The sequence below is a fragment of the Xyrauchen texanus genome, chromosome 35 (assembly GCF_025860055.1).
Source record: "Xyrauchen texanus isolate HMW12.3.18 chromosome 35, RBS_HiC_50CHRs, whole genome shotgun sequence".
NCBI classification, from domain to species: Eukaryota; Metazoa; Chordata; class Actinopteri; order Cypriniformes; family Catostomidae; genus Xyrauchen; species Xyrauchen texanus.
Genome location: NC_068310.1, coordinates 27997423 through 28017634, shown reverse-complemented (window position 1 = coordinate 28017634; position 20212 = coordinate 27997423). Strand labels below are relative to the sequence as shown.

Genomic DNA, 20212 nt, shown 5'->3' with positions numbered 1-20212 from the left:
TATAAATGTTATAAAATAATATTATGGCTAGTGCAGGACTCCATGTGCTCCATGGCCCATATTTCTGTTCGTGTGGATGACGTCACTGAGTCAGCTGGCCAATGTTTACATCACGCGCAGCTCGCAGTGCAAGTTTATGGGAAGAAACCGAAACAGACAGTGTGGAAACAAAGAGCAATAAACCGAACGGAAAGCATCTACAGACCGTAGTTTGAGTTTTTCAATCAGGAGATTCGGTTTGGTTGACTGTTGATCGTAGGAGTGTTTCCCTTGACATCAGGCGTTAATAAGCGTTTGTCTGCAAATGGCGCAGCTGCATTTGAACGCGCGGTGATTGGTGGGGAACGTTTCTCACATCTGCAGTTTCTGCCATTGGTGGGGAACGTTTCTCACATCTGCAGTTTCTGCCATAGCGTCTCTTGGGGAAGTTTTAACTTTCAAGAAAAGAGGCGCAGCGCCACCATACATCGACTGAAGTAGGCCCCTATTATTCACATACTTGCAGTTTAGTTTATCCCGCAGTGGCGGATTTAGGCAGGGGCGACATGGGTAGTCTAGAACCGTTTCTGCTAACCCGAAAGGATTTTGACAATTTTGCCACTGAATGAATACCATTGCATATACAAAATGGATATGAAACCAAACTTGAAGATTATTAACTATTTTACTTGGAGAGGGTGCCTTCATGGGGACTGCCATGTTAGAATCACATGGCCAGCCAAATACTTTTAGCTTAATCTCAGTAACTGCCCTGTTATTGGACACTTTCACACTTGGATTTAATTAATCCTGGCTGTCCATGAATGGTAAATTTCTACAATGCCACCAGCAATTAAAAACTATTGCATTGATCTGACTGATGCTGGATCCACGCCCTAGGTGTCAGTGCAATCTAAGAGGACACATTAAAAAATGACTGCATCTTTAATGTGATGAACTAGCCTAGAACTCTGGCTGCTCTGCTAGGACACATGTGTGAACTTGAGGAGAACTGACATCAAACATTCATGTAAAATTACCTTGTTACGACCAGTTGGTTAAATGTAATTGCAAAAATGGCGAGGTTATTTAGTTGTTAAATAGTAAAAAGTAAATGTTTTGGTGGCATACAAAATACACACATTTTGGTCATTTTTGGAATAAGTTCTCTTTAATTTGAGATTATCAACCAAATTTTTAATAAAATTGCTTATTCCTGTTTAAATGTTATTAATCATGATTCAGCTCCAGGTGTTATCCCTGGGATGCCAAAAGATTTTGCATCAAAACCCGAGAAAGATATACAGATCTTACCAATACTGTTGCTTGAAATCACAGGGCCTGGGTCAAAGCTTTTTAAATTTGTATAAATATATGAAGATTAATTTTTTTAGAGTACCACAACAAACAAGAAATATGGATGTTGATCAACTCAGCTTTATGCAAGTCTCAAATCTCAAATAAATATGAAGAATGTTTCCAAATTTATGTGCAGACTTATTATATATTCCTTCCCTTTTCTTCTTCTGTTTTCCCCCTAACAGAGAGCTAAAATGGGAGGTACATTCAGTGCTGGGGAAGACAATGATGAGTTGATTGACAACCTTAAAGAGGCCCAATACATTCGCTCTGATCTGGTTGAACATGCCTTTATGGCCATTGATCGTGCTGACTACTATCTAGAGGAATTCCGTGACAGTGCATACAAGGACCTGGCCTGGAGACATGGCAACATCCATCTCTCTGCACCCTGCATCTACTCTGAGGTGATGGAGGCCTTAGACCTGCAGCCTGGCCTGTCCTTCCTCAACCTGGGCAGTGGCACAGGCTATCTTAGCACCATGGTGGGACTTATATTGGGTCAGTTAATACAGAATCTGGAAGCTGTGGTTTTGTTCTGCTTATTTTGGCTAATTTAAAGGTAGTTTTCAAATTACATTGACAATAACACTGCTGACCTGATCAGCTGGAATCAGTGTGATGTTTTAAACAGATGGCAGCATTATTATTATTATTGAGGTTTGTTGTTGCAGTAATAAATTAATGGTTGTACTTTGTACTATGTGATCATTGACTTAATCGATTTCAGGGCCATTTGGTGTTAATCATGGCGTTGAATTGCATGAAGATGTTATAGAGTATGCTTACCAGAAGCTGGACTTCTTCATTAAGACAAGTGATAGTTTTGACAGGTGCAGGAACTTGATCTTTTGTTATAAAAATGTCTCTACACACTCATTCACTCCCTTTTAAAGTCTAGAATGAAAAATAATCTATAATTTCTGTATCTGAGCCATTGGTTATGGAGATCTTTTTGTTCTAGGTATGAATTCTGTGAGCCCTGCTTTGTGGTGGGAAACTGTCTGGAAATTGCCCTGGAAAGTAGGCAGTATGACAGGGTTTACTGTGGCACTGGAGTCCAGAAGGAACATGAAGAATATATGAAGAAGTTGTTGAAAGTTGGGGGAATCTTAGTACTGTCACTGGAAGAAATGGTGAGTAATCAAAACTCAAACAAGTCTTCACAACACACTTGACCTCAGGTAATCCAAGAGAGATATTTGTTTGCCAATATATTTCTTATATGTTGTAGCTCACTAAAATTACTCGGACAGAATACAACACATGGGAGACGAGAAAGATAATCGCTGTGTCCTTAGCACCACTTGTGCTCCCTAAACACAGGGCAAATGGCAAACCTAGAGCAGTGTCCCTACGTAAGTCACCTATTGGAACTGGTCTACACGTAGTGTAAACTATAGTACAATGTTACGAGATCAGTGTAAATGCTTGATTTCAGTCTAAAAGTATCAAACTCCGAATTTCTGTTTCAAGCAATGATAAACCTTTGTTTAAGGTGCAAATTGGGCTTCATTCATTAAACAAACTGATGCAACAATTTACATAAGAGTAGTATTATGAAAATGTTCACACATTTTTTGTTTGTTTCATGAATGAGGCCTATTATCTGTATATATGTTGTTTAATTCCCAGCTGTCATGTTTGAGGTGCGGAGTCTCCAGGATTTGGCACGTATCACCATTCGTCACAGTCTAAAGAAAGCTGGGTCTGGATCCTCGAACCTACTCAGGAGAATTGCATTCAAGCAGAGAAATCACATGAAGCAAAAACAGGAGCACCACGATTCCACTCTACTTACCAAAAGTTATATATTCATGAGCCGCCTGATCCCTGGACCCATGGATAACAACAACCAGTCATCGACAGACAATGAGGATGAAGATGAAGACTGCAGGAGGGTTTGTAAACAAGGGGAAGAGAAAGAGGAGGATGGGAGGAGAAAAAAGGGCAATGTTTTGGTGATGGAGACTCCAGTAAGCCTTTTGAGGGAGAGGATACTCAGTCTGCCTTTGCCAGAGCCTCTCAAAACTTATCTTCTTTACTACAGAGAGAAGTAGACCCCACTTACCACAAAGTCTTAAGTTCTCACAGGTACCTTACACTGTCACTATCAACCACTGTCATGAAAATTGTGTCATAATCTACTTGCCGTCATGTCATTTAAAACTATAAATGTATCATGTGGGACACAAAATTAGATGTTTTAAGGAATATCGCAGACCATCTTCTCAATACAGTGGCAGTGGATAGTGCCTCACTAAAGCTTAAAAATCACCAAATCAGATAATTATCAGAGTAGCTCTGGCATCATATTCAAAGTCTTTTGAAGGCAATATGTTTTGGTGAGAAACAACCCAAAAAATAGAGAGGAAGAAAGATAGTCAGATGGGTTTGTAATGACATGAGGGTGAATTAACTATAAGAGAATTTATAATTTTGGGTGAAATATCTCTTTAATATGAAGTGTCAAGGTAACAGCCTTATACCACACTGTCCTGGCCACCTTACCTATAAGATTGCACCACTCTTTGTTTTCTTTTACATTATTCAACATTATTTGACTGAGAGATACACATACATTTTATAACATTATGTCTGGATTTAGAGTCAAGAACAAAACATTTCACTATGGAATCAAACAAATGAAAAGTGAAATTGTTTATTTGTGGATGGCTTTTTCAAAGAGACAAGATCAATGGCTAATCATACAGTATAATAAATATGCATTCTATTCTTTTCTCAAATCTCTTGGCATCTGTGCTTATTTTTAGTAAAATTGTGTCTACGTATTAATATAGAAGCCGTTATAGCCCAATATTTTCTTCTGGCACAAGTATTTGTAATATCAAATGTGTAAATGTGTGCCGTCTGACACATATTGTGTGCATATACAAAGGCAGGTTTAAAAAAATTTGTTTGCCCAACAGTCTCAAAGTTTCAGAAAATTCAAGATATACTTTGATTATCTGAGGTGTTTTACTAATTGTTGGGTTTGTATCGATATCAGGGGTTTTGATTTGATATTCAAAAGGTATAGAGTTATGTATTGAGTTACTTGTGCATTACGTATAAAGATACAATGGTGCTCATAATTATGCTTACACCTTGATGTGTGCTTTGTCCTGTGATGTTATGCACTGATAGGATGATTGGGATTTAACTTTTTTATTGTTGCAGTCATGACCAAACACTTAATTAAATATTACAAAAGAGCAAAAGGTCATATATCATAGCTTGAGCCATCATCTATACAACCTAAAATTTACAAAAAGTGATCACACTCACAATAATGCAATGTTAGGTGATTAAAATGTTTTGTAACATTAAATTAGCTTAATAACCACAGCCCATTACCATTCAAATGTGGCAAACAAATATATATTTGTAGCCTTTAAGTGTGTGCCAAATGCAACAAACACCAAAGGGTCCAAAATTAGTTGTGTGAGGCAGTCTACCTTTTTATGTGCCCTGTGTCTGTGGAACATAAACCATAACATTATGGATATACAGTAGTCTGAAGCAAAAATAGAGATTGTAGTTTCTAGACTTTCTACAACCATATAATATTAAAGTTAAAAAGTGATTAATTAAATACTGCTTTGGCTCATGTGTGTGAGACAGACATTAAATCCAGGACTTCAATTTTAATGAGAGCTGAAGACATTTTTCAGAAAATCGATACTATAGCAAATGGAATAATAAAAAACAACAACCCCGTGGTCCAATTCACCCTCAGTTAAATTAGATAAAATAAGAGAAATTATGCTCACTTTTAGCTTTATTAGATTTGAATACTGTGCTTAACTGCCAAGTACACACTGGACTTAACTATAAGAAAATAAAAATGAAAACAAAAAGAAAGCACTTACAAAATAACAAAAATGTAATTTTCTTGTTTAATGATTAAAAAAATATTTCTTTGCAAGACATTACACACAAAATACTTCCAAAGCTCTCTTCACAGAGTAATCAAGAGAAGAAAACAAACAGGAACACCACCATTTTCACACTGAACTAATGACTGGTGTCAAGTAGATGAGGTAAATGTTTTGTTGGGGGGGGGGCACAATTGACAAATCAACCGTGCCATGTAAATTCCCATAATAATACCAATAATAATAATAATAGGTGTAGTAATAATAATAATAATAATAATAATAATAAACAACAACACCATCATAACAGCAATAGAAAAATTATGCAACAAAAATACAGACTGAATTTTATCTTACAAGTTATCTTCCAGCCCTAATGTATTGCCTGACCCATCAAAAAACATCTGGCCTGCCTAATCTTTGCTCACATTAGTCCAAGACTTCCTGTGGTTTGTAACCACTGGCAAGGGGCTAGAATGTCAAGAGTGGCCAAAGCATTTGCTCTGACCTATAGGCTCGGTTTTGAGGAGCTGCAACAAACTATCTGACCACCAGACATGACACACAGAGTTTAGAGGGGCCAATACAATCATCATGGCAGAAAGCACCACAGCCTTGGCACATGATCATTGCCTTAAGTCGGCAGGAACACTTCAGAGCCACTTCCTCTGCAGCACTGTCTGCAAATGCCTGAATGCTAAGCGTAGACTTCTGGCCTCCTCCACTGCTGACACTCATACGTGGCCTTAGCTGCAGCACACCATCAGCTAAACTACGGGAGAAGCCACTACCATCCACCACAGAAACATTAGCTGTGTAACTGAAGCTGGTGGAGGACCCCCCACTGACCCCACTCTGCTTTAGTTTTGGTAGCTTGCCATATAGCTGAAAAGGGAGATTGGAGGCAGATGAGGAAGGGGAGGAGACAGGGGAGGCTGAGGTGACTGCTTGGCGGCCATAAGAGTTCTTAATTTGCTCCTTTTTGGCCATTCTGGCAAGAGACATTTCCATATTTAGCAGTCCTTCCATAGCTCCACCACCACCATGAAAACTGTCCAGAGAGCTCAGAGGCTCCTTTTTGGTTATTACAACAGAAGTATTGCCACCACTGATAGGAGCAGGTGAGTTTTTGGTAAGAGCTTGTTGGCACGAAGGGCGTGAGGCGACTTCATTCTTTACTGTAGCTACAGGGGAGAGCTGTTGCTGATATGTCCGAGGTTGAGGTGGTTGAGGTTTGGTTGGGCGCCAGTTAATCTTAACAGTAGGTAAAACCTCATAGGGACAAAGGTCGCTGTTTGGAGGTGAGGGAGCATCAGGTGTAGTTCTACACATAGACTGGGAGAGATTGTTTGGATGCTGTTGAAAGCCAGCAGACCTCTGTGGAGTTTCACCCCGTGGAGGGTGAGATCCAGGGTGCTCTTTAATGACAGCCGATTCATAAACTGGAGCATTTTGAGAGTTATTTTCCATTGAGGTCCTGGCAACGGAGTTTGAGGGGAGAGGTGTTATCACAGGTACCGCTCCTGGGTGCACTGGATCTCCTGGTTGTTGAGAACTGATTTGAACATTTGTTGATCTTGGGCTAGCTTCATTAAACAAGCACGCCATTCGTGATTGAGCAGAACCTGGTGGGGAAGAACCAAAGCTCCGACTTGGTCCAGGAGATACTCGAGCTGATGGGCCTTTGTTCTGAAAGTCAGAGCCACCAGGTTCAACAGACCCTCCTGTCTCAGATATGCCTCCAAATCGTTGACCCAAGTTTCTAGGAGGTCCTCCAGGTTGTCGATTTGCTGTGTTTCCCACAGGGTCACCTGGAAGTCTGTTAATTTCAAGTCTGCTGACTGTGTGAGGCTGGGGTAAAACCTTCTCTAAAGGTAAGCTACCTTGAAGAAGCTGGGTGACAAGAGGATTGTTGGCCTCTACTGAGGAAACTGGTCGAGCTGAGCCTTGTGTAGTGCCTCTTCTGCCAACTGGGGGAACTGGAGAATTTTTTAGTCCAAAATCCTCTGCAGGCCCTCTGCTGAGAGTTTTGTTTTCATCCTCTGTTGGTACAAAGAGCTTCACACCATTGCTGTTATCAGTCAGCCGTAGATTTCTGCTTTGGTCCCTTTCTGCCTGTGGAAGATATGCTTGCACTTGGGCTTGAAGGGGGGCAGTAGCAGTCTGGTCCTGAGCATAGTTTATAGCAAGAGTATGGATTGTATGCTGCTTTTGAGGCTGAATGACTGTCTGGTTTAGCACACCATTAGGGAAGCGAGCCTGGATGACAGTTTGAGTGTGGGAGGGGTTAGAAACATGGGCCTGTATGACTGGTTGCTGGTGTTGGGGAGGACTCAACATTGATGAAGCAAACCGACTTGGGGTCTGAATAACAGGTTGACTCTGCGATTTTGTATTCAGAGCTTGTATGCTGTTACTATCGATCCGTGTTCCATGCCAGTCTACTGCTTCGTAATCTTGAATTTCATTTTCAAAGTCTGATGCAGTCTCAGTTGAATCACTGTGTGCTCCAGTGTCTTCGTCTGCAGCATTTCCTGGCAGACAAGGTAGAGAGCCCGATTCATATTTGGTATCACCATTCTTATGTTCTGGTAACAACCCCTCTCTCATGGAATACTGTTCACTACCTTCTACCCATCCATTTCGGGCAGTAGTAACAAGCATCTCTTTGGGTATTTTTAAGTCTGAGCCATGCTGGATAACACCAGTTGTCCCTGGGTGATGCTCAGCACCATTCTGTTCCCCTTCCCAGGGTTGAGAAGCTGCTGCCAGGGTCTTGATGACATCCACACCCTGGGCACCAAATCTTGGCAGCGAGTCGGGTATAGAGGTGGGGACTAAAGAAATGGCATCATTTGATGCTGACGTGCAAACAGGCGTAGTTGTTCTACTCTCACTGGACTCAGTCTCCTCAGCTCTCCCCTCTTGGTGACTGCAAAAAGACTCAGAATCACTTGGCGTAGGCACTGGGGTGTCTAAGGTCTGCTCTGAGGATTTATCACTTGGACAGGCAGTCACCTCTTCCACTCCACAAATATCCTCCACCTGGTCCTGAGACACAGGGCTGTCAGTTGCAGGTGGTGATAGTGTGAGTGATTTTGGAGACTCTGATGGTGGAAGAGATGGGTTTGAGGACACAGAGGATGGAGATGGTGCAGTTAGGGGGGTTGAGGCTTGAGGCTTGTCTGTTGAATCTATACTGGACAACTGTAGTTGTGCTCCAGATGAATGAGAGCTCGCAGGCGATTCCTGCTCCTCCAAATCAACTCGTCCTCCTCCTCCAGGTTCAATGGGACCCGGGTGCTCTCTTGAACGCCTCCCGCTGGAGCGATCCGGTATCCCAGTACCATCCCCCGGGCCGCTCCCCCCAGGCCCTCCCCCATCTCCAGAGGCTGCAACAGCAGCAGCGGCTTCCCGCTGGGCACGGGCTTGTTGTGCACGGGCTTTGATGTCTGCCAGGGTGCGCGCCCCCGTCCCAGAGCGCCGCGACCCTTCACTGGGAGGCACGATGCGGGGACAGATTTGGTACGTTGGCGTCCCCTTGACCCAGGGCGGTTTGATCCGGGAGAGCTGTATCTAGGGAGGTGGGAGAAAAATAAACTCATGAGACAAGGTTTACTTTCTTGGACATTATTTTGAAACAACTATAACAAGAAAGGTTAAGCATAAATTTAGGCAATCTGACTAATCTTAAAAAAAATTGGGTGTCCACCATACCCGGATTGGCGGGACTTTAGGCTCCTCGGTTGTAGGTTGTGGCTTTTCTGAGTGCACACAGTCAACTGTGTTACGAAAGGACTGACGCTCATCCAGCCGCGCCCTTTTCTCGGGAAAGCTGGTAAAGGCCTGGGACTCGTCTGGCCTCCTCTTCTGCTCTTTGAGCTGAAGAGCTGGGCTTGATGTGGCGGGACTGGCTGCTGGGCTGCTCTCCCTGCTGCTTGCACCTGCTGTGCCAGTTGTAATGACTGAAGCCCCGTCATCAAGCGGGTCTGTAGCAACAGCAGCCATGGAGGAGGAAGAGGAAGAAGAAGAGTCCGAGCTTGCGGCAAAAGTCTGTCTGTCTGAGGCAGAGGAGGGAGATGAAGAGGGTGACGATGATGATGATGTTGAAGAGGATGAGGAGGAGGGAGAGGAGGTGGATGCAACAGTTGGTTCGGCCACTTCAGGCAGCAGGCACGTGGAGGCTTCTGGTTCATCACAGGTTGAGCTAGTGGAGGCTGGAGGAGGGGTAGGTACAGGAACAGGGGAGGGGACTGCTTCTGCGGAGAGGTCTTCTGCTGGAGCTTCCAGTCCAAGGTCTGGTTGAAGGACCACCTCTCCCTGAACTACTGTATCTTCTGGAACTGGTGATGCAACTGATGGTACAACATCTATGGTTGCACTGCTCTCCGTTGGTTCTGCGGGTGGTACAACTGCAGTCGTAGTTTTGCAAAGTGTGCGACGAGCTCTGCGTCTAAGGTCAGCTCGTGAACGGCGTCTGATACGGCCTTCCCTCCGTCTTCTTCCAACACTTCGCCTTTTCGGTGTAGCCACTGTGGCAGTATCAGAGTCTGGAACAGCACCTGCAACATCTCCCGCATCACTCGTTGTTAGTTTTAATGCCTCTTCTCTAGTCAAGCCAGACCTACAGAAACAAATAAAACAGAATTAAACCATTTAATTCAAATTTCTACACAAGCTTCATTAACATTTCAAGACTTACAGATTCTTAAAAGGCTATCGAACCTTTGACCATGATACTCCTCAAAGAATTTCTCCTTCCATGCCTCTACTTTCTTCTCCTTCTCCATCTCTTGCCTGAACCGAACTTGCATCTCATGTGTGAACTCGCCTTTGAGAAAGCAAATATATTCTCATTTTATTTACCATTATCAACATATAGTGCAGAGGAACATTTTAGGTGCCTTTTATCATTTCTGTTCATAAACTGTAGGAGAACAGAAACGTACCCTCAGCTAGCCGCTCTTTCCAGCTCTGTGAGGCATGAGTGAAGAATTCGTTATTGAGGGCTGAGCTGCTTAGCCGGGCAAGACCATCAGGGCCAACCTATGCATTAAAAAGGTTAGAAATGAAGTGAGAAGTTTACATAGATGGGTGACCGTAAAATTAAAATAGACTTTTAACACATACCTGTCTGTCCACCTCTGGGAGAAGCTGGAGGAGTTGCTGCTGAGATTGAGTTGGAAAAGCAGCAAACGTGCGGGTGTTGATGAGAGCACGAATGTTGGTGTTGACCAGGATGGAGCCTGGAGTCTCAAAATCCACTTCCACTCCTCTGTTCCTCTTCATGGGACCTGTAAATGCAGTCCTGCATCAAGTATACACCATGGCTAAATGCAACCTATGGATTTGTTCGTGGCAGGAAGACATGCATGTATTCTCTTCAGAACAGTTTCTTTGGTGTGCACTAAGATACATGCAATATCTTTGAATATATGATTAACCTGTTGATAATGAACATAAGAATGTATGATTAAGATCTAGCAATTCTTTATAATTCAGAGTCTGTTAAAGCAGAGATCAAATAAAGCAAAAATAATTATGTCCCACCTGTTTATTTGGCAACTGAGCAAGTGAATGAAAGAAAGCCCCTACAAAAGCATGCTACAAAGCTTGCCAAAAAGCACAGGCAAATTCAAACATAATTGCTTACTAAACTGGTAAACTTGGTCTTCCATAGCAAGTACACGGACAAAACGTTGACAACAAAAACTGCAATGACAACTATGGTATGTGCTCTGTAGTATCCTAACTAGGTTTGAAAGTTTGTCCACTTAAGCTAGCATTTAACTGCTTTTCCAGAGTTTAGGCAATGGAGTAAACATTACAATTGTAACTAGCACATATTCAGTATGTTTGCACTATAAAAGTTTGATGTTAGTCTAAAACTATAATTTGCCTTTTTACAACATCATGTAAATGTTAACATTGTTATCAGACAACAACTAGCCCCAGCAGTTAATATGTGCTCCGAAAGGTGACGTATAATGTCTATTTAACACTTCCTCAGCTGACGTACGTACTTCAAATTCAATATCACACTGTGTCATGTATACTTGGAAAGACAGATCATGACTATGGCTAGACTATGCAAAAACCCAGTGTATCTCGATATTAACTGCGCAGGTAAACATACTAAACGATTCCTTTACTTTGAGGTTTGTCACTGCTGATGTACTTTGTTGCAGTCAATACAAATTATATTGCGTACACACACAAAATCTCTTTTGCATCCACCCATCCAATGTGAAAAATAAATGCTAACACTAACTGAAAAATTGCTATTTGCATATTGAATAAACTAGCACATTATTTTTCATTACTTTGAGTAAATGGCTAAGAACAACAAGTAGTTCACTGTAAATCCTTGGGCGAGTGAAGAGGATTCCCTAATGTTAATTACTAATATTCTGGGGAACAGTGGTGAGCTTAGGGAGTAATTAATAATACATGGGTCCTTGTTTTTGATCCTCTGTACCTGAACGAAGGCCACGCATGCTCTTGAAGTGCTGGGTGCGTTTCCAGCCCAGCTCGGAGCGGGCACGGAGAGTGGGGCCTGGACCCCCCCTAGAGCCTTCCCTGCGCCTCCCCGCTGCTCCTGAGGGTAAAGGTAGGGGGAGGATGGAGGCTGGTAAGACTCTCTGAGAATGAGTGAGTGTGGGTAGGGCAGCTAAGGCATAAAGGCTAGTGGCACTAAAGAGGCCAAAGTGACAGGCAAAGATTTGGCATGTGCGTAAAACACGAAAGTCAAAAGGGATGGATATCCCAAGGCACAAAGACAAAGAGGAAGAGGGGTGAATGGATATCCAATGGGAACAGAGCAGGGCTGACAAGACAAACCAGAAACACTGCTTTCACACTGTGGGTATTGACGTTCATGTAACAAAAACATCAGTGGCTTCTAGAAAAGATGCTGTTTAGTGCAAAGTTAACCAAGAGAAAGAGGAGGAGACTGCCAACAGGAGGGAACTGTGGGAAAACTGCCCTTGAGGACACTGCACTATAAATGATTAGAGAGTGTCAGTGCATAAAATTACAAACAGTGTCAGGCCACTGAGATAAAGAGTGTCCACAGTCAGGGGGAGCAGGTATACAAACCACTGCAGAGTGGGGGGAAAACAGAAAGGGAAAAGATGAGCGAGTGAGAAAAAGAGCTATCGTAACCTGATGGGACGTGTTCACCGTTGACCTTGAGAGGAGTGAGCACTACACGGGGCATCATCACTGCTTTCTTCCTCAGTCTCCCTGACTGTAAAAGAAATGGAAGAGATAATTGTCAGTAACACATACAGGTCCTCCACAGACATGGAAAACAACATGCTCTTATGAGGAAAAATATAGAAATGCATTTTATATCTGACAAAAGTTGAGAATTTTAGGAATTGTAACAAAAATATTTCAATAATTAAATGTGTTGATATCAATGTGACATGGCCAATTGTGATTGATGACTGCATGACAGTTGACTGATTGTGAATATATGGAAGTGTGATGAGATATGACAGCGGATGGGAATATATTCAGTGAGTAATGTCTTAAAACTTTGGCTTGTTTAATCACAAAGCCTTGGTGCACAAGTCACATGACTACTTTAAAACACCATAAAGGTTTCATTATTGTTACTTTCAATATAAATACATCAATGACCAGTACATTGTTCAACTTTTTTTCAATCCTAGTTTAACAGACGAAAGTCATTCCGTATTTGAATGACACAAAGATGAGTAAATGACAGAATTCTAAACTTATGCAAACTAACTCTTTAAAGGAAAAGTTCATCCAAAAATGTAAATTCCCTCATTATTCACTTACCCTGATGCCATTCGAGATGTGTAGGACTGTCTTTCTTCATCAGAACACAAATTAAGATTTTTACAAAAATGTTGAAGCTCTGTAGGTCCTTATAATGTAAAAGGGTGCCATCAGGCTGCTGGCTTTCGACAGTCTTTTGAAGCAAATCGATGGAGTCAAATCGATAATTAAAATTTTTAACTTTAAAATAAAATAGGTTTTTGCCAGCAGTCGACGCATCAGTGACTCAAGTGCTATGGTGCGCTCACACGAGAAGTCGAAAGCGTTCGCTTTGTATACAACAGAGGAATGAACATCACACGAGAGTTAGTTAATTTCAAACAACATCCCAGTGTTGGCAGGAAGCAAAGATTTAAAGTTAAAATGTTTTAATTATCAATTTGTTTCCTACACCAACCTATCAATTTGCTTCACATGATTCTAGTCGATCAATGTCTTCTGGATTACCTTTATGCCTAAATATGGCTTTTGGACCCAGAAATAGCCAGCAGCCTGATGCACCCATTTACTTACATTATAAAGGACCTACAGAACTTCCAATATATTTCTAAAAATCTTAATTTCTAAAAAATCTGATGCCATCCAAGAGGGCAAGTGAATGAGGGAATTTTTATTTTTGGGTGAACTATTCCTTTAATGCACAAACACAGAAAACTAAGGGGCAAGAAAAGGGTGTAAAGAGAAAAACTGGCAATCAACAGCTAGTAAGTTAAAGAGTAGGGTGAATATAATACATGTCCATTTACTGTTAATGATCTACTAAACAAATTACCAGATTAGGATCTGATCATATATCAAACTCAGGAAATCCCTGTGTGAATTGTGAGCATTTTCTCTGGGGTTTTCTTGATCTGACTCATAACGTCAGCTTTCTGTACTACACTGATGAATCATTTGCACATAGTGGCATTGTTAAAGAGAAAGGAAAGTACAAGTAAAATGTTCTGAGGAGTTGAGCGCTGTGCTTTTGGATAAAGTTGAGGTAGAAGTCCATTCTTGGAGGGTCCTGCATGTAAGAATTAGTTAGGATGGTGATGGCTCATTGCAAAGGTGAAATTAGGCACTGCAGGTACCTGAGAGGAGCGACTCAGTCTGGTCTGTGGTTCTGTGGAGCAAGAGGCACTGGAAGAGGTCTCATCCACAGAGGCTGGAACAAAAGGGATGAAACCAGTAGAGCACTTGTTAATCATTTCACCTTGACAAAATCTTTTTTAAATACTGTTCTTGTCTTTTGTTGGAAAATACTGCAAGCACAGCTTAGAGGGCTACGGTCACCTAAAACAAACGTTAATGAAACTAGAATGAAATGATGTCCTGCCAAACTAGCAATTAAATACAAAACTATGAATTATAAATATAGCTGCTAACAGCGATAATGGGCCCAAGCACAATGGGTCCATTTCCACCCGGTGGCTTTCGGAAAACAATGCATGATGGACACGCATTTGGTAGAGTAAACCTACCTAACCTACCTACCTACCTAGTTTTGGAATACTCTTATGCTGCGTTCACACCGGACGCGAATAGCGCGTCAGGCGCGAGTGATTTCAATGTTAAGTCAATGCAAAGACGCGTTACACGCGTACAAAATTCCTGCGGCGCGAATGAGGCGTAGAGCGCGGCAGACGCGAATACGCCTCGTTCGCGCGAATTGAGCGTCTGGCGCGTTAAGGTGCGTACACACTGCCAGCGACTTTATCGCTGCAGGTCGCCAGTGGCTGGCGGTGAAGTCGCTAGTGGGTGTTCCCACTATTGGTTGCCTAGTAACGTTTATAAATGACATTCACGGATGTCATTCCATTGCTGTTGACAGCGAATCTCTTTTCTTGCCACTAAAAACAAACATTTTGGAGGGAAAAGACTAAATATAAATGGAATCAGTACATAAAATGCTTTAATATCAAAGATGAATGAGAAACAAGGCGTGCTGTTTGCCAGAGCGGCTGTTTATCTGCTGGCGTAAAATGCAAATGCCGGTCTGTCTGGGTCCACAAAATCCCGTGACCTCAGATACACCTTTCCACGCAGTATTTTTCTTAAAAATGTCCTTGTACGTGGGAAGAGACATATCATAGAGCACTGGAAAATTTCTAACAGCAAGAATTAGCCTTTCATCCATCTTTCCGTTACTGCAGGAGCTGAGAGAGCGAGAGAGAGAGAGAAGGATCACGTGAGCTCTCCCGTCGTCTCTCCTATTGGCTGTCGCTTCGTTAGTCAGCTCCAAAGTTGAACTTTTCTCAACTTTGTCGCGTCGCTGGACACGCCCACATCTAGCGCCAACGGTCGCGACAGCTCGTGTCGCCGGAAGTCGCTGTGCTCGCATTGAAAATGAATGATATTGAGTCGCTGTCGCGCGATGTCGCTGGCAGTGTGTACGCACCTTTACGCGCGAATGGTGCATTTTGTGCATTCACGCGTTTGACGCGAATTCGCGTCTGCCACCCGAGTTGAAAAATCTGAACTTTGGCGTCAATTCGCGCCGTGTTAACCAATCAGGAGCCTAGCTGCCTGCTGCCCTCCTTCCTCTTCTCCTATGCCGTTCCCTGTGGCTCTTCCACCTTCCAAGCGAGGTCCTTTTTGTTCCTGTCTCTTAATGTAAATAGTTTGCACATATTGTTCATTTTTTTCAGTTCATATTGTTATTTTATATGTTTTGCCTAAATAATTTTTTTACGTTTGCCTAAATATGTTTTTAATGTTATACCTAAAATTACTTCATATGTTTGGCCTCAATAAATTATTTTGTAATATGACTAAATGCCTGGTGTGGTTCTAATGCACAAAGCAAATCTTTTATCACATAACTTGATTTCAATATATGAGACATTTTGATTTTGTATTGATTGCTATTTATTCCATATCTAAATCTAGATTATATGAAACATTATTATTGTAATGTAAAGACAACCAACATTAGTGTCTGGACAGTGTTGAAAAGGAAAAAAACACAGGACAGGTTAATTACTTTTGAGGCTGGCTCCATTTATCATCAAAACAAAAATAAATAAATAATTTAACCTGATATACTACCATGGAAAACCTGACGTTTTTAAAAAGTCTCAACTTAATAAATGTGCATGTTGTGGACCTGACATCCTGGAACTGGGGCTGACAACCTGGGGGAAAAAAAAACAAAATATAATAATAATGGACTATTTTTAGATAGTTTAGCTCTTTATAGGTTTGTGGGTGGCTCTTAAAAGAGCCGTTGTGGGGAAGTCATGAGGAGGACTTCAAACGCTACTCCGTCGGCTGCCATGGTACTGCTCCCTCCGCCTGTAGTTGGTGTCCTGAAGGGTGATCCTCGCTCCGATGCGGGACAACAGGTCATCAAACTGGGCGCGGGACAAGCGGAAGTACCGCTGAATGCGGCCGTCATCCAGGCGCAGCTCCTGGAGCAAATGATGAAATTTGCCTCACTGGGAACGCCTCCGGAGGGTCTGGTGGACCCAAGTACGGCGACGACGACCCATACGCCGCTGTTCTGCTCTCCAGAGCAAATACAGAGCGGTGACTCTCTCCACGAATGCTCGATCAACATCAGCCATCTTGTAAAAAGATGGCCGTCAACGGATTTCGCCTCTGACGCGGCGTGCGCCACGCTGCGTAAATTTCGCTTCAAACTTTTGTTTTTTACGCGCGTCAATTTCGCTCTTGACGCGCGAATGGATTCAAAGTGGTCAAGCGTATAACTAGACGCGGTAGGCAAGAATTTGACGCGCTATTCGCGTCCGGTGTGAACGCAGAAACATCCATTGTTGCCAGCTGGAGGCCCTATGACCATGACGCACCATAGCCACATTCATGTTATAAGCATTATTAAACATGGCTGAGTTTGTTCAATTTAACCAAATACACTACAACATCAAGCAATTTGATCTGTTGCCATGACCCTGCACAATTTTACACTAGCAGTGTCTTGACATTATTTTTTAACAATTTAGAAGCGCTTTTGGTAAATGTAAGGGGACTATTTCAAAGTCTTCTTTAAGTGCCAAATTTCTGCTTCCAGTTGATGGCGCTTTGCCATGACCCACAGTAGTCATATCCATGTGATCAGCCCCCATTACTAAACATACAGCTCAATTTTGATCCAAATCACACAATGCATGCAGAAGATATAAGACACTTCCTGTTTCCCATTTTACACCCTTCGATATATAAAAAAATCTGTTCGCAATTTAGAATATTTGATGTCTTGGCATACTGTTGCCTAAATTTGGTGACAGTCACATGAAGGAGGAGAGTTTAAATGTTCAGAGTCTGTTCAGACTTCCGGTTGGGCGGAGCTAATGAAAGTTGTGTATATTTTACCAATATGCGCAGATATGAAAACTTTTCAAAACATAATGCAAAAAACAATGCTTTAGAATTGGTGTCATTGCGTAGTTTGTTCAGAAGAGCACCCTCCGACGCCAATGTTTACAGAGCGGACTCTGAACTGACGGTGGCTCTGCATACAGGGCGGAGATGAGGTGTCTTCACGGTACTAGTTTGTGAAATGCATACTGGAAAGTTAATAAACAATGACCACATCATTTTCTGTTTTGAATATACCTAATAACGTTAACCCTGTCCCTGACAACCATGTCACTCATGTCGGTTTGCTGTTAGCCAGCTATAGTTTGTCAGTGCAGTAAGTAATGTAGCATATTGAAAGGTAAACATCAGAGCATCTTTTTGCAGCTCATCAGACAACAGTGTCGTGGTGGATTGTGTATGTGGAGTGTTGATTTCATGCTACGCTGTTACCAAGTTGGTGAGACTCAGTGCTGGTCTATCTTTTACTCTCCGTGACAACAAGCTTATAGCTAACTAGCTAAACCACATAAATTGCTTGTCAGCTAAGTGGAAGCTAGTGTGTAAACATGTATTCACCAAAATGTTTTGTTAAGGATTCACAATTTTGTACCCCCTTCAACAGAACAATTCCAGTCGTTGCATTTATAAAATGTAATATTAAGTCTGGTTCTCCACCGTTGAAAGTTTCCCCTGAACTTTATAGCAGCATATGGTGTAACCACTGCTTTTCTATGGCCTTGGCAGGAGTAAATGCTTCTTGTTTTACAACCTGCCAATAATTGACTGGCAGAGTTAAAATAGTCAGCATTTGACTGATACTAAACATACAGTACTGATGTTTATTTAGCCTTTTAATTTTTTTCTTATGTATTCTTTATTCTCCCAGGGTTAATTTCTAGAATTTGTTGACAATGTATTATAATAATAATAATGTAACATTCTTTGATAAAAATAGCCTTCAGAGTACCTTTTCATAGTCATATCGGTGCAAAGGCGGTGAACAATCCACACAGAAAAAGGTCTGTTTTCATCCCAGCTCAAAAATTTACTATATTGGCCACCATATCAGTTTGCCCCCTCTTGAATTGTATATCTATACAATTTGTACGTCTCAAATCCTATATCGGTTGGGCTCTACCCAAAAGCACCCAAAACCTTGAAAATAATAATAATCCTTAGAACAATAGGGCCTTGGCACTTTCAGTGCTTGGGGCCTAATAAAAAAAATAAAAAATGTTTGGCTCATTATTTGATTAGACTGCAAAATGTTAAAATAACCACATTTATTTCTGAGATAAATGGACAGCAATCGCTTAATTAAACATGCAAAAGTAGTGAGGTCATATAACAGCAATGTAGCCTACTACCGTTAACAATCACATACCATTTTTGCATGCAATTTAGAAAAATTGTAGGTAGTATACCATGCTATCCAGAAAGCAGCATGAAAAATGTCAATCTGGACATTTACATGAAACATTCACAGCAACCATATTTACTACAAGACTCTTATATATTGTCTTTTGTAAGACTACTGTCTTTTTCAAATTACTAGACAGAAGCGATTACATAAAATGATAGTTAAGCATGAGCCTACTCAAAACAGTCTACTGATGCAAATAGATTTTAATAGATGTATAGGAGACACTGTAAAATCAGGAAACATGCTTGTAAATAACATCTGTCTAAAGTCTTTCAAGGATGAAGAGAACCTGGCTTTCACATGAATATGCAAAACATAGCAGACGCGAAATGCATTGATAGCGTTTCTCGGTTTCCAGGCTTAATATCGCACGTACTCACACCTAACACAAATACACGTTCTAAACCACTCATCTAGGTCACTGCTGGATGTGTCATGTGCTGCAGTATCCATGGCAACACTCACATCCGAAGCAAAAAAAGAAATCAATGTCTCTCAGGCACTACATGCTCCTTAAGCTTAGGGTATTTAATGCTCATCACCATTTGGAATCAAAGCTTTTTCAGGGCTTTTATATGCTTCTTTAATTTAAAAGCCCATTTCAGTCACAGCAAAAGAGGCTGAATGAATCAACACAGAAACAAAAAGAATGAAGTCTACACACCATCATTTTCACAACTTGCAGCACCCGTCTCTGTGGAGTCACAGCTCTCCTGCTCTGCCCCTTCCGTAGCTCCAACTGTTGCTGTGCTGGATGCTGTTGGGGTGCTGGATGCATCTCCAGACTCTGTTGCTGTTGGGCTCTTTGTCCACTGAAGGGCATTTTTCTGTTGGCATCAGAGGGTACATACAAACATGAGAGCATTAGGGATGGTGAACAAGCCGTCCACCAACCGAATAGTTAATTGGGATCTAGTTTATTTAGATTTTTTTTCCCTTCTAAATGTTGATTTTGGCAACAATGCTTTAAAGCAGATGAATTAAGAGACGCAACTTCTCCGAGAGGGTTTTGCACACTGAGTTTTAGCATGTGGTCGGACTGTAGCATTAATGACAAACTCAGAAGTTGTCATTTATTTATTACATTTAAGGCACTGCCAGTACTAGGGATGTGCAAGGTAACATTCGGTTAACTGTGATGTTTCACAAACAGTTATTCGTCAGGAGTCCGGACGTGGAAATAAAAGAGATGTTTATTGAAATAGAATTTCCTCAATCACTACTCAAAATAGCAGCAAATAAAATGCACAGTAAGCTATGAGCCTTAAAAGCACAAAATATAGATCTTTATATGATAAAATCTCACATTAAAGTAAAACATATATAATTAAACTGTCACTGCCAAGGCTTACATTTCTATGAGGCAGCGTGTGAAAGTATTTTCATGTGTTGAGTTCCCATTCATTTTCAATGAAAGCACGTTGACTTCCTGCGACAAGCGGTCAAGACCATTGGTGAC

General features: G+C 41.6%; 2 protein-coding genes across 5 annotated transcripts in view; one reads left to right on the top strand and one right to left on the bottom strand.

Moving 5' to 3' along the window:
* The first annotated feature begins 109 nt into the window (after positions 1-109).
* On the top strand, positions 110-3401 carry LOC127628423 (protein-L-isoaspartate O-methyltransferase domain-containing protein 2-like). 3 transcript variants are annotated; one of them, XM_052105160.1, is made up of 6 exons: positions 110-375; positions 1524-1839; positions 2069-2171; positions 2303-2474; positions 2573-2696; positions 2974-3401. In XM_052105160.1, the coding sequence occupies exons 2-6, from the start codon at positions 1533-1535 to the stop codon at positions 3396-3398; spliced, it is 1131 nt and encodes a 376-aa protein (XP_051961120.1). In that variant the 5' UTR covers positions 110-375; positions 1524-1532; the 3' UTR covers positions 3399-3401. The 3 variants fall into 3 exon arrangements, with proteins under 3 accessions (XP_051961120.1, XP_051961119.1, XP_051961118.1); XM_052105159.1 differs by having other exon boundaries at positions 110-476; XM_052105158.1 differs by having other exon boundaries at positions 110-806.
* A 2355-nt stretch (positions 3402-5756) lies between these two features.
* The window catches only part of LOC127628424 (polycomb group protein ASXL1-like), a 43615-nt gene continuing 29159 nt past the window's right edge, over positions 5757-20212 (bottom strand). The window contains exons 5-13 of one of the 2 annotated variants that reach the window (XM_052105161.1): positions 19418-19580; positions 14102-14175; positions 12381-12465; positions 11695-11814; positions 10347-10510; positions 10166-10262; positions 9942-10047; positions 8934-9840; positions 5757-8792 (exon numbers count right to left, since the gene is read on the bottom strand). In XM_052105161.1, coding sequence (XP_051961121.1) covers positions 5757-8792; positions 8934-9840; positions 9942-10047; positions 10166-10262; positions 10347-10510; positions 11695-11814; positions 12381-12465; positions 14102-14175; positions 19418-19580 — 4752 coding nt within the window. The remainder of the gene's footprint in view (positions 8793-8933; positions 9841-9941; positions 10048-10165; positions 10263-10346; positions 10511-11694; positions 11815-12380; positions 12466-14101; positions 14176-19417; positions 19581-20212) is intronic. The other variant, XM_052105162.1, reaches the window with a different exon arrangement.

Bases quoted from the DNA above. Each gene is read 5' to 3' on its own strand.
- LOC127628423 (XM_052105158.1), top strand. The intron at 2,172-2,302 runs GTGCAGGAACTT...TTTTTGTTCTAG, and splicing joins ACAAGTGATAGTTTTGACAG to GTATGAATTCTGTGAGCCCT. The intron at 2,697-2,973 runs GTAAGTCACCTA...TTTAATTCCCAG, and splicing joins ACCTAGAGCAGTGTCCCTAC to CTGTCATGTTTGAGGTGCGG.